At 43.7% G+C, this 13,754-nt stretch overlaps 1 protein-coding gene across 1 annotated transcript in view; it reads left to right on the top strand.

Moving 5' to 3' along the window:
- The window catches only part of LOC118747286, a gene marked incomplete in the record, with an annotated part of 304,434 nt that extends 290,686 nt beyond the window's left edge, over nt 1-13,748 (top strand). Inside the window, 3 exon segments of the mRNA XM_036481289.1 lie at nt 1,850-3,798; nt 11,823-12,405; nt 12,513-13,748. Of these exon segments, the coding sequence (XP_036337182.1) occupies nt 1,850-3,798; nt 11,823-12,405; nt 12,513-13,617 (3,637 nt within the window).
- Between the last annotated feature and the right edge of the window lie 6 nt (nt 13,749-13,754).

Below are 13,754 nucleotides of genomic sequence, written 5' to 3' on the forward strand. Positions count from 1 at the left end.
TATGTGTATACAAACATGCAAATGCACTTAGGTTGAGCCTCCTAGTATGTATAGAATGCAAGTTGTGGAATTTGAAGTGGGTCAACGTGGATTATGTAATTAAAAAAGCGACTGACATCTCTGCCTGCAAGTCGTTGCAATGAAGTAGAGCAGCAGGAATTGAATTTTTGCAAAAGCAAAAAAAAAAAAACACAGAGGCATTATTAAAAATCATAAAGATGAAAACATGCGAGTTATTTGGAATGAAAAATATTATTTGAAAGCAAAATCGCACAGCATAGTTTAGCAGATTCCGATGATCAACAGGAAATGAATTCAATATGCATTAACGACGCTGCGTTTAATTTAGTATTAAAATTTTAAAATCAACTTCAGCTTGAAGAATTTAAAACTTTTCAAAAATAAGCTCAAAGCTTAAAAATATTTCTCTTGAATACTCCAAGAACCGCCTCATCGGACGTCGCCATTGTCCATGCTTATACGGCCTATACCAGCACGGCCATGATGATGTGACTTACAGAAAGTAATTTTGATACATCGAGAAAGGACTTTACTTCGCAATTGCCTACTCAGTTCAAAGTAGAACTTTTTGGGCAAGGATGATTCTCCGTTGGACTTCGGAGTAAATATATGCAACTTATTTTCGGGCTATCGAAAGTGTCGTTTGAAGTCGACAAATAGGTGGTGAGTTTCGATCCTCTCCTCGCCGGTCTTTTCCAAGGTCATAATATGGTAAATATGTACATGGTCTATTGTGGATTAACTGGGTCTATAGCCACACCGATAAGGCCCAATCACTTTGTTGCCGGTGGGCTTCAGTCTTTTACACAATACGCTCGAAAGCAACCAAAACCGATTCTTAGAAGACTAATGCGGCGTTAGTTGGTGCATATGGGTACTCGCCTACCTTGTCTACTTGGCAGCGCACACTTAAATTACAGTCGTCTGAGTGGATGAATGCACCTTAGCAATGTCTCGTCGCCACAGTTAAATAGCTCAGCTAGAAGACTGTCATGTCCCACAGCTTTGTTGGTTTTCAGCCGCGAAGATGCTATTCGTACCTCGTCATAGTTAGGCGGTGGGACAACGACTTTGTCATCATATTCTCATAAGGGTTCATATTCTCCACGGATATCAGTGCTGCTACTATTCAGGAGGGTGGAAAAGTTTTTCCTCCATAATTTAATCACGTTCTGGACGTCGGTCACTACTAACTATCTGATAAAATTTCCGGACGTTGTTCGTGTCGGCCAGCATTACAAGCTCTTCGCACTCCCATATTTCGGAAACTCTCTTCTTATACGTCTTGCTTCCTTCTTCAGTACTTAATTATCGGGAAATGTGGTTCCACTGCTCGCATATGTCGGTTTGTCGAAGAGTGCTCTCTTTGAGCTAGCGTGAGAGTCGAGAGGTACTGACCAAGGCTAAGGAACATTGACTTTTGATCGACACTTAGCGTTGTTTAAAGATCTCGACCTTCAAGACTAGCGGCTAAGTCTTGAGCTATGTTTCATACAAATTTAGGATTGATTGGTTTGCTAGAGCGGCAAGCAATACTCAAATTTTTGTCATTTCGATATTACTCATGCAAGCCTTCAGCCATGTGGCGGTTTTGATAAAATTTAATATAACATTCAGAAAGAGCTGAACTCTGAACTATTTTGCAGGAATGGTTGACCTAGTTTTTATGGAATTGCGATCTTATACATATCTACTATTGCCTTACGCTCCTCGATGGTTAGTTGTTTAAATTTGCCTATTATTGTATCGAAGACAGAAAAAGATGCTTGTTTTCCTATATTGTTTTTAACCAAACTAGTAACTAACATTTTTTTCACTTTCATTTCAGCTCTACTAAAGTACCAACAATCACCACAACTGCACAATCATCGCTGGACTCGGACCAAACGACGCAGCTGAAAACGACACGTGATCCAGTCAAACGTCCACCCCTCTACCGACAGGACTGCTCAACCTGCGTCGACTCGAGCGAAGCACAATCGGACGATAGTCATTTAACACGCGACTCTGTTACGCGTGAATCCCAAAACGACGAACTCTCCTCGTCGACGCTAGACAAACTCGACCTTAGCACTCTACCATTACCGGCCCTACCACCAAAGAAGCGACGCACCCGTCTGCGCGCCAGCCCATCGCGGCATCACAGCGGCAGCAGTCGGCGTGCGTACGAGCATGATTTGGCTGCGCCTGTCGGCGGCGACGAAACACGACACACAGCTGCCTCTGCTGCGCATATAAGTTTGCAAGCGGTCGCCACTGGCAGCGGTGCTGGTGGTGGTAGTGGCGGTAGCGGTGGCAGCTGTGGCGAAGCAACGCCACATCTCTCTGCCTTTCAGCAGTACGTGGCAAAGCGTCGCGAAAGTCTCGAAGCATCATCGCGCAACTTCAACGAAAAACTGGAAGCGCGTAGAATGCATTACCACATGGGTGGTGGCGGCGGTTGCGAGAGCGGCGTTGGCAGTAACGCAAGTGGAGGACCAATGACCGGAGGTAGTACTCATATGCCTACCTATTTATTTGGTGAGCACTATTATGGAGTGCCTAAGAAGGTGACGGGCACGCGAAAGTCGCCCCACGGCAACAAGGAGGAGATTTTCCTTAACAAATCTGGTTGGGTGCAAGTGAATACGAAGCGCAATAGCGATGAGAATCGAGGCGTTGGTAGTTATCGAGCCGCTAACTATGCGCATCAGAACGGCGGCAGCATCGATGGTGAAAGTGAGCGAGATTTGCGACGTACAGTGCGCGTCATACAAATAGATAATACTCGACGGTCGGATAGAGCACGGCAGGCACTACAACAACATCATCAATATTCGCTCGATCCCGCATTTGGCATGGGCAAATATCCGGCGAGCAAAGTTGAAGAGCTAATCCAACGTAATCAGGCGCGAGTCGGCAATGCTGGTGGTCCGGTTTTCGTAACGACACGTGACAATGCTCTACGGCCCGGCTATCGAATCGTTGATCCTCAATTGGCCAGCATTCTCAATGAACGTCCCGGTTTCCTGCCTGTGCGTAATTTGCATGACGCAGATTCACCGCCTCCCATTACACCCATACTCTCTCCACCACCCGCCTTCCAAGACAGTAGCAAATCCAAATACATTGATCGACGTAAAACCATACCGAGTAGACAGCATCAGTCGGCGCTGACTGCCAACAATCTGCATGCAGCGAACAGCAATGGCAGCACCGTCAAGGGTATGGTATTCTCTCGAAGCTTTGAGTATGACACACGTCGAAATGCGCCAGCTGATAGTTATGTGGAAACGTTTTCGCGTAGCTTTGATGGCAATCTCTGCGAACGGCCACCGCTGCAACGTGATCGTTCGCCCAACTTCAGCTCGCTCACCGGTAATTCACCCAACTATCTGACGAAGAAAGATTCGGGTGGTGGCAGCAGTGGCAGCTTACGTAGTCGTGACAATTCACCAAAATACCAGCATCCACAGACCACTGCCTATCTGAATGCTTCGATAAAAGAAGCGCCGCCCTCCTTTAGTTTGGCTAGCGCGAATCCCAATGCGGGCGCCAGCAGTCGCTATTCGCCGCGATCTCGACACGAACGTTCCTTCGAGCGGTCGAAGAGTCACAATGTGCTGGTGCGTTCGCGGAAGTCTCAATTCAATCGAGTGGCTAGTGGTGGTGCTACAGTGGGAGTAGGTGCTGGAGGCAGCCAACCGCCGATGGTGAGCGTTGGTATGTCACGCTTTCGCAGCTTCGATACGACGGCGAGCCAGCGACTGAATTCGTGCGACAGTGGAGCGAGATCAGGTGAGTTAAATTTGAGTTCAAATAATAAAAAGAAAGTATCATAACTTAGTAGCTTTGGGCTAGGCTGGGTTAAGTAGGCTGCTGGTAAAGAGTTTAAGTGGAGGGAACGAAGGGAAGTTATGAAACTCAGGGCAGTTTTGAATGACTCCATCCTCGTAATTTCTTAAAAAGCATTAAGATTTTCTACGGTTTGGGCTGCGTCCCAATGGTCCATTAATTTATAAATATATCGGAAGGCTAACGTGTGTTTTTTTTCTTGAGAGTTTTACAGGCTCTTCATTCGTTGAGTAAAGATCAGGTACCAGTATCTTTGTTTTCTTTCAGCCACGAAATTTCTATTACATAGTCACGCCCGTCGAGATGGGGGAAGGAAAGGATGCTGTTGATGGTTTTCCATCACACCATCATTTTGGAATTTAATCCCCATGCTTCTCCTCTATTCTTTAGCGGTTACTTTGTTGATTATGGAGTTGAAATGTGGCTGCCAAGCGAATTTTCTATCCAGGGTTATGCCTAGATATCTACGCTCTTCCTTCAAAGGAATCACAGTCCCATTTATTTTTAGATCTGGAAATCAAAGCTTCCTATTTCTGGTGACAGGGATGATTGTAGTTTTATTGGGATTTATGGACAATCCTTTTTTCCTGCACCAATTTCAAGTTAAGTTTAGGGCGTTTTGCAACAAGTTTCCAATGGTCCTTTCATTGTCGCCCTTGATCATAGTGGATATGTCATCAGCGTAACCTATGGTTTGATATGCTTTCGTATTGTGGAGATAGCATCCCTTCTTGTGAACAGCCCTTTCCTGAAGTGATGCTGAGTTCTTTCGGTCTTAGGTTTGCCTTGATTCTCCTCTGGGTAAGCATATAAACGATAAATCTGACTATTTTGGGACGTCCACCTCTATTTGAGAGTGTCACTCCTACTCCCATATGGATCTAGCATTGGCAAAGGCACCATCAATGTCTAAATGAGCAGAGGGCAAAAACCTTTGATGCAAATGCCTTATCTATTTCACCTTTGATGGAGTTAAGTGCCGTAATTGTTGATTTTCCTTTTTAATAAGAAAATTGTAGAAACTAAAGAGTATCTCTTCCCTAAGGTAGTGGTCAAGTAGTAGTTGAAAGGCTAATTTGCCTGTTGGATTTTGAAGAGTCTGGGAGTTTATTCCTTTCCCTTTGGCAAAAAGATTACCTTGAATTACCTTCAACTTCTTGGAACATGTTCCAGTGTCAGGCAAGACCTAAAGATTGAAACCAAATTTTTAATAATTTCGTTCGTACCTTTTGAAAGCAGTGTCGGGAACATGCCGTCTGACCCCGGAGATTTATTTGGCTTTAACGACTTTTTAGGCTGTCCGATGATTTTGAGCAATCAGGGAAGTGAGTCCTTAAAATGAGCTCTAGGGTTAACCGAACGTGTTAGTAGGGGATCTATCCGATTCCTTTAGAGTGCTCATGAGGGAGGACTCTCCCTTTGATAGATACCTTTGGATCCTAGCAGTAGCTGGAATATCCCTTAGGTCTTCACAAAAGTTTTTCAAAGAATTGCAAGTTGGAGTTGGAGTTCCTTAGTTCTTATTTCTTTGTTCTTAGTTCTTAGTTCTTTAATATATGTTTGTCCTTTTGGCCTTGTCAGCTTTCGCAGGCGCGCCTAACAACATCTAGTTGTATGCCTATCTAACTGCCAGCGTTGCCTGATTATACGTTGCATCTGTTACTTTTCCATATTGTAAAATTTTACGCCCCGCTGGCTTGCGTTGAGAAGATTTTGGTGACCAAAGTTTTGCGTAGCGATTGGCAGAATTGCACCGCGGATCTTACTATAAGAGCGAACACCTCTTTCTTTACTCTCACTTCTCTTCCTGATGCTCTCCCTCTCTCTCTTCCTGATGCAAAAATAAATACTTTTTCGTAATAATCGTATTCTGTCAAGAAATTTTTTAATTAAATTATCCATCTTTATTCCATTCATTTAATAATCATATTTCAATGTGCTTAAACTTTAATCCCAAACTAAATGCAATAAAATAAAACTTAGAAAAGTCTTATCAATTTACGGACATATTTACATTGTGCATAGATGTAAGTACCCGGTCGGGAAGTAAAAACGCAATAAAATACGTATTTTTTAATAACTTCAAACGGTTGAAGTTCGTTATTTTTTCTTGTAAGCAAATGACTTTATTAATACGGTGATGTAGTAGGAGCATGTCAATTGTCGGACTTATCATATGATTTCAGATACATATGTATGTACTTACAAATGCAAAGAGCTTCCAAATCTGCGGCCGAAATTCATATTAAAAAATTAGAATTAAAGAGCTGAACAATCGCCTGCTGCATTTTTTCTAAGAAATTTATTTCCAACTACTTTTTCAATTGGATAGTTGGTGAGAATACCTGACAGATTTACTCTGTACCTACGTAGTACGTACATTCATACACACCGACATGCATTAATGCATACATTTAAAATCTCGCCCTTTTCTTCGCACTTTAAATCTCATTCTCTGCCAGTAACTGCTGCGTTGGCGACGAGAATTTTGCATTTATCAAAGCTGTATAGAGTTTTGGCAGCAAGCTTCTCGTACGAGGTTGTTGCGCTTCATTGCACGCACACAAAATGGATTTGACTTTTGCCAACGATGAATGGGTAAAGCGACGGGCGCGTGTTCTTGTATACACATGCATACATACTTACTAGGGATGCCAAAATATGAGGAAAATTGTGATCCCGGCATTTCGGGAAATTTTTTTTTGTAATCCCTGGATATCTGGATCTCGGGATTCACATTGTGTCATAACTTTGAGTAAAGATCCTTGTTTTATGTTTCCTCGTTTGTATTCACTGAAAGGAAAATTAGCTAAGCCCAAAAAAAGCTCCGAAATTTCGATAAGGTCAAAATAACCCTTTAATAAAGATCGAATCCCTCTGATTCGTATGGAGTTTTGTTTTGCTTTAAACTGGCAAAAAGTTTTATTCAAATTTTGGCGAAATACGTGAAGAAAATGGCTATAAGAAGTTTTTTCCTCTCCTGTGCAATTTTTAAATTGGCACTTAGCAACTTTGCACTCAAAGCTAGCGATATTTATTAGGTTAGGTTAGGTTGAGTGACCCCACTAGCACACATAGGCCCTTGGTTGTGGGCCCATTGTGATACCACGCGGATCCTCAGAACCCTCCTACTCAAACCATCGTGTGGATTTCGTGAAACCCAGAAGTTGCCGTATGCCAACTTCGGCTATGTCGATTAGGTCCTCAAAGAATCCTGAACCCATAAACTTTTGTCTTCTTCTACAAAGTGCTGGGCAATCGAATAACAGGTGCCGCAAGGTTTCTGGCTCTTCTTCATTCCTGCAGCTTCTGCATAAGTCGTTATGGGGGACCCCTAACCTCTCCGCGTGCCTTCCAATAGCAACATGGCCTGTTAGCAGACCCACAGCTGCCCCTCTGCTCAGCATGAGAAGGTCCCTCGACCGCCTTTTGTCCCATTTTGGCCATTAAAGCTTCGTGTTGTTGCAAGTGGTGAGGCTATCCCAGCTGTCCCTTGCTAGTTTAAGAGACAGATCCCTTAAAATTAGCTTGCAGGTAGCGATCCGCAGAGCATCGCAGTTCTTTGCACCTTTTGGAGTGCTTTAGTTGTAGATTTCCTGTTGAGACTTGGCCACAATACCAATACCCCATATAATACCACCATGTATAGCCAATACATGATGCTAGGGGATAGCTACCTTACAGCTGTAGAGGGCTGCCGTCGCCCCCCTAACACGCTCTTGAATATTTTGCGCCCAGTTCAGCTTTTAGTCCAGGACTACGCCTAGATATTTTGCGGACTCCCCTAGCTTCAGTATTCTATTGCCTATAACAGGGAGCTGAAGTGGTGGGCTTATGTACTTTCTGGTAAAGAGCACCTTTCTCCTTGGTATATCTTTCGATTAACCGTAGTCTGTCCTGCATAATGTCACACAGAGTTTGCGGAAATTTTACACTCACTACCACCGCAAGGTCGTCGGCATACGCAATGATCTTGAAGCCTCCCCCCGCCCCTTCCAGGGTCTGCAATAATTAATTAATCGCCATGACCCATAAAAGGGGGGAGAAGATCCCACCCTGCGGGGTTCTCATGCAAACGTATCTGTCCAGCGACATCCCCGCCAGTTCCGCCCGCATGACCCAGCCTATTAGCAGCTGTCGTATTAGCGACACCAGCTGTGAGTCGATGCCCAGACCCGTTAGTCAAACGGATATCAGAATCGGATTCAGCGGGTTGAAGTACATGTTGGTAGGTGGGTCTGGTTAAAAAGACACATCCCCTTTTTGTGCCGGTGTTGTTATTATTGCACTTAAAATGTTTTCGTAAGAGCAGCAAATCATTCAAAGCGGAGTCTTCTACTCTTAACCTGAAGTTTTTACACACAAAGCCTACTGATGAAAAACATATTTCGGCCTCAACAATTTTAGGTTGAACTTGCAAAAGGTAGTCATAAGCCAGATGAAGATAATGACCCCTATCTCTGCCATTACAAAATATTTGAATTTCTTCTACCAGCACGTCGGACAAATTATAAGATTTTCGATTTGAGCAAGTTTTGAGTAGATTGATGTAAAGAATTATGTAACTTTTCCTTAGAGAGTTTTATCTCTGTTTCGTTTAAATTAACGACGCTATGAGTAAATTCTTTTAAATCTTCTTCAAAAAAGGCTCAGACTGCAATTTAAGCTTTATGTTTCAAGCTTTTTGTTAATTGTAGTCCAAACGGCATTTTACAAACGGCATCATACTTGAAAATTCATAAACAAGTTCTCACTATCAATTCGATATTTCCAATTTTTCAAGATCCCGGGATTTTCGGGACCTGAAAGACACCGGGTTTGGCATCCCTAATACTCATGCATATGTATACTATATAGTCTGTCGTACAAATCTACGTATAGACGTTTGTCTATGAGTGAATCCTTGAAACTTGTGTCGACTTTTGCAATGAGCGAACATGCACATCTGACGCAATTTCGCGGAATGCATTTCAAATAATTTAAAGTTGAATTTAAAACTTTTTCAATTGCCACCCACTGAGTTGAGTTAAGCTGTAAAAGAGCACTGATATGCATACTGAAATCTGAATGCAAATGTTAACGTCGATAAAATTGATGGTCAATCAGTAAGGGCGGTACATACCATGTGATTTATATTTTCATGAAACTTTGGAAAACCAATTAATTAGACCTACCTGCTGTCACCATTAAACCTCGGTTCGATTTCTGGTTCCAGGATATTCAAAAATTGTTTGGTTGCTCCAAAAGCTGTATGCGATTTTTAATGGCATGGGTATTATAAAAAACGTGAAAAGAAAAAGTGCGCAATTATTGGCCGGTAAATGTATGACGTGGTATGGACATTGGTTCACTTGTCAGATTATCCTTTGACTAAGTACCGATGAGAAGCAACAAAAGCCAAGGCGCCCGCGAACACCATCAGCACAGGACATAAACAACTGGAGGAACTTCGCTTAAAATAGAAGCAATTGAAAAAGCTTTTCATTTGATTTTATACACGACTTTTTCATAACGACTTCGGGATTAGTTTAGGATCATTTTGTAACCAAATCGTCCTGAAGTGGTTCTGAAAAAGTCGTGAACTTGTACCGAAATTATCTTCGAACAAGTCTTGAAACGATCCCGGAATGGTCTCTTACTAGTTCAAAAACTAACCTGAGCTAGTCCCGAAATGCTACTTACTTGTCCCAAAATTATTTGGAACTAGCTTCTGAAATAGTGGTGAACTATCCCAAATTGGTTCTGAAATATTACCGAAGTGGTTCTGCACCAAGGCCGATATGAGCCCTAACAAGTCTCGAAATAGTTCTTAACTAGTACCGAAATGCTCCTGAAATATTTTTTAACTAGTCCCAAAATGGCCCTCAAAAAGCGCCGCAATGGCTGTGAAGTAGTACTGAACAGGTCACGAAATTATCGCTAACAGGCACCGTAACGGCCGAAGAACTCGTAAACTTATCCCGCAATAATCTTAAAACATTTTGAAATGGTCCCTAATTTCAAAATGATCCCAAACTGTTTGTTTTGAAATAGTCTTGAACTAATGTCGAAATGGTACAGAACTAGGCCCTCAAGTAGTCGTTAACTGGTCCTTAACAGGGCTCGAAATGATGCCGAACTAGTGCAGAAATGGCCCTGAATGGGTCCTAAAATGATCCTAAACTAGTCGTGAATCTAAACTATTTCAGAAATTTTATTTTGTACACCCAAGATTTCTGCTGGATTAACGCAAATGTTACCACTACCGAGAGCTAAGATGTTTGCGCATCAAAAAGTGCTACATTTTTTGTGCGTACTTAAAACAGAAAAGGGTTTCTTATTTGTTATAGATGAACTATGATCTGCGTCGTAACTTTAAGGATCCTTCAACTGTTTTATATGGTTTCAGGAGTTTATGTATCAACTGAATGTTTACCTCTCCTAGTTTGTCTGAGTTCGCAGCGAAATTTCTCTGCTTTATATTCTTCAAATTGCAATCTTTTTTTCAATTGTGACCATGGTGATTCCGGTAATAACTGCTTGATTTGTGTTGCTTATCTTGTTCCGCTCATAAACTTGAAAAAGCGTTATGGCTATCTGAGGATATCTTTGACAGGGTATTCTGGTTAAGAGTCCACTTCCAGGCCGTACCGGTGAATTGTGTTACCAAAGAAAGGATTTCCTCATAACTGTTTTTAACCCATCCTGAATTTTTGATTATCGTAGAAGTGGTTCTCCAGAAATTTGATTGGAGTGCTGAGTGCTCACACAAGAAGTACTGAATCTCAAGGAGGCAGTATGTTTTGAACCGCTTTCCTAGTTCTATCCAACATCCAGTTTCCACTTACTCGTCTACCTTCTCGTTTCTCGGACTAAATATCGCTGTATATGTAGAGATTGACTACATGCTGACAAAGAGATCAAGTTAGCCCTTAGCGACCAAAGAGCCTTGATCGCAGTTTTACTGTCCACAACGTAGGGGACGACGCCATTTCCTGCCCCAATGTACATTTTTGACCATCCATAAAGATCGGGATCTCATTATCGCTTAGGGTGATGTTAAGTTGCTAGTCACTTCTACCGTAAAATCAAGTCTCAGAGTTGTGGTCAAAGTCAATTTCCGTTATCTAATATTCGCTACTTCTGTACTTTAGCTCGACTCACTTCAAAATGAAAAAGTGGTTCCTGCCAAGCGCTCGAAGACTGTTAGACTTCCTAAGTCTAAAAGCGTTCTTAGCTGTAGTACTTTTCACGTAGGTGGAATGCACAGAAGTGTACCGATGCTTCCCTTACTCAACATATGACAACTCATGAGAATAGCAGAGGAGATGGATTGCAAATAAACACAGCTAAAGTCGCTGCCATAAAAAATCTTTACTGTATAGCCCTTGTCTTTCCAGCTTTAGAGATGAAGACCAGTTTTACCTCCCACTATAGCACTGGATTATATGTAAGTATGTTGCTAAGAAGAAGACCTCTCCCTTAAATTGTCGTTGGCCAAAGTATTATTGTAGCTATTTCTCTTTGAAGCATAATTTGGATGATTCCGTCCGGATCCGGAGATTCGTAGGGTGGGAAGGATCTGATGAGCCATTCTACCGAGTCTTCTGTGACGAATACATCGATCGGACTGTTTCTGTTTTAAGTTTTCTGCCATTAGGTTGTCTTCTCTATACTGCTGCGTTCAGTGTAATCTGCTGCTGGTTTCCCCCAGGAATATGGCAAGAGACGGGCTATTAGAAAGGCATATTTGCAAGCGAGGTCGTAGATCGCGATGCTGGCTTAGCCTTTTTTATATCCTTCCGGAATTTATTCAAACATCGTAATTTAGTGTCCCAAACTCCTTCGTTCTATAAAAGTCGTTCGCTCTATAAAAAGCATTACAAACTGTGGCCCTAACTAGCCTTAGTCTCGCCGCCCACAACTTTGCATGACATTTGAATACTTTTCAATGCTTTTAGTACCCATTTTTTCTTTTCTTTACTCAGATCTTTCCAACGATGAGTTAGATTGCGATGACGATGTAGGCTCCAATGAATTCCTCACCGCCAATTATCACCACAGCATATCACCGTTAAAAACGCAACGCCAGCGTTCACTTACACCAGATCGGAACGAATCGCATAGCTCATCGAGTAGCATACGAAAGCAGCGTTCTCTCACTCCAGAGTCACGATCGCTGACGCCAGAGGACCGACGACGAAAAGGCGGTTCGCAAGCATCGCTTATGGGATCGCGACAAAATTCAAGTTCTCGCAGCAATACGCTCGAACGTAAGCAGCGATTAACTGAAGGACAACCATCAGCGAACATATCGCGCAGCTCCTCGAGCTCAAGCTACAGTGGTGGTGGCGTCGGTGAGCATGAGGGAGGCGGTGGCGTAGGTGCAGGTGCAGGTGCAGTTGCGGGAATGCCAACAACTACTGTAGTAGGTGTTGGCGCTGGAGGTACAAGTGGCGGCATTGGAGGTGTAGTCGCTGTTATGCCCGGCAGTGGTGGACGATCACAACATCGACGTTCGCTTGGGCGAAACGCCAAGCAGGTGGATGAGCATCGCATACGGAGATCTAGGTGGGTGGACAGAATTTTAGCAATTAGCTAGTCACAGATTTTATGTATGTTCCATATTTTAAGTTGCAATAATAAGACTTGGCGTCATTTGTTTTTCTGCTCCATAGATCTCTACAGCTTAGCGAACGTTCACCCAGCCGCACACACAAAGTCATTGTATCCATGGGCCAATCACAAGGCTCTGGTGTCGCTTATCACACAGCGAATGCACAGCCAATTTACCAACAAGCCGCCGTACGCGTAAGCAATGGCGGCGCTGCAACAGCCCGCCCACCCATACGCACCAGCAGCAAGTCGCAGTCGTTGCTGTTGACCAGCAGTAACTCCGGTGCCGGACGTACGCGCAATAATGACATCGATAAAAGTCGCTCCTTTGACTTTGACTACTGCAATTACAATAATCAAGTCGCGCTGAAGGGGCATAGTCACGTAAGTGGCAGTGGTGGCGGCGGAGGTGGCGGCAACAATCAGAACGTGCCTATGCGCTTGGACTTTGACAAGAGTCGCTCATTCGACGAGGACTACAGAGAGCCGCTGAATAGCGTCAGCAATACATTGACTGCAGCGAATGGCATGCGTTACTTGCAGGCTGTTGCCGATGGCAGCGCCAGCAACAAAACCAGTCGCCTGCGGCGTTCATCACCCGTCGGCAGCGGTGAGCGAAACTCACGCTCGCCGCAATCATCCGGCTCGTCGTGCAACAATCTCAACTTACCACGGCAATCAACAAGTCCCCAGAGTTATGGCACGCGACTCTGTGATCACGAGCTCACCTATGACATGCTGCGCAAATCACTCGATCGCTCGCCGATCATGGACTTTCGACGCGGTGACAGCGGTGAATACGATTTGCCGCCAGCGCTGTTGCGCAATCGTGAAACGATTAACAGTGGCGGCAATAGTGAGTTGAATTTCTTTAACAATGACACAACACACATCTACGAGCAGCCAACGACCAAGGTGACAACGACTGCAGCAGCCGGCTCCTTGAAGCAGCAACGTTCACTGGGCCACACACATAGTCCGAGTGAGTCGCAGTATTCGTTAGAGCGGCAACACGGCAATGCGTCGGGACGTGAGAGTATGACGCCGGAAGGCGCAAGTGGCGATTATCGCAGCGAGCATGTCTACCGACATCCGCATACGCGGGAGTCATCACGAGAGGGAGGAAAACGTGGCAGCGGCAGCAGCAGTAGTCGCAACAGGTATTGAAGCGCTGATTACGCAATCGAAAGTTGGATGCAAAAGTAATGAGTATCTAGTACGTTGCGTGGTCGAAACCTGCATGCAAACCTGCGCGATCACTAACATATACTTTGACTGCCTTATCCTGCCTGCCTGCCTGCCTG

This window comes from Rhagoletis pomonella, unplaced genomic scaffold, assembly GCF_013731165.1.
Source record: "Rhagoletis pomonella isolate Grant_MI unplaced genomic scaffold, Rhpom_1.0 Rhpom_scaffold_00011, whole genome shotgun sequence".
NCBI classification, from domain to species: domain Eukaryota; kingdom Metazoa; phylum Arthropoda; class Insecta; order Diptera; family Tephritidae; genus Rhagoletis; species Rhagoletis pomonella.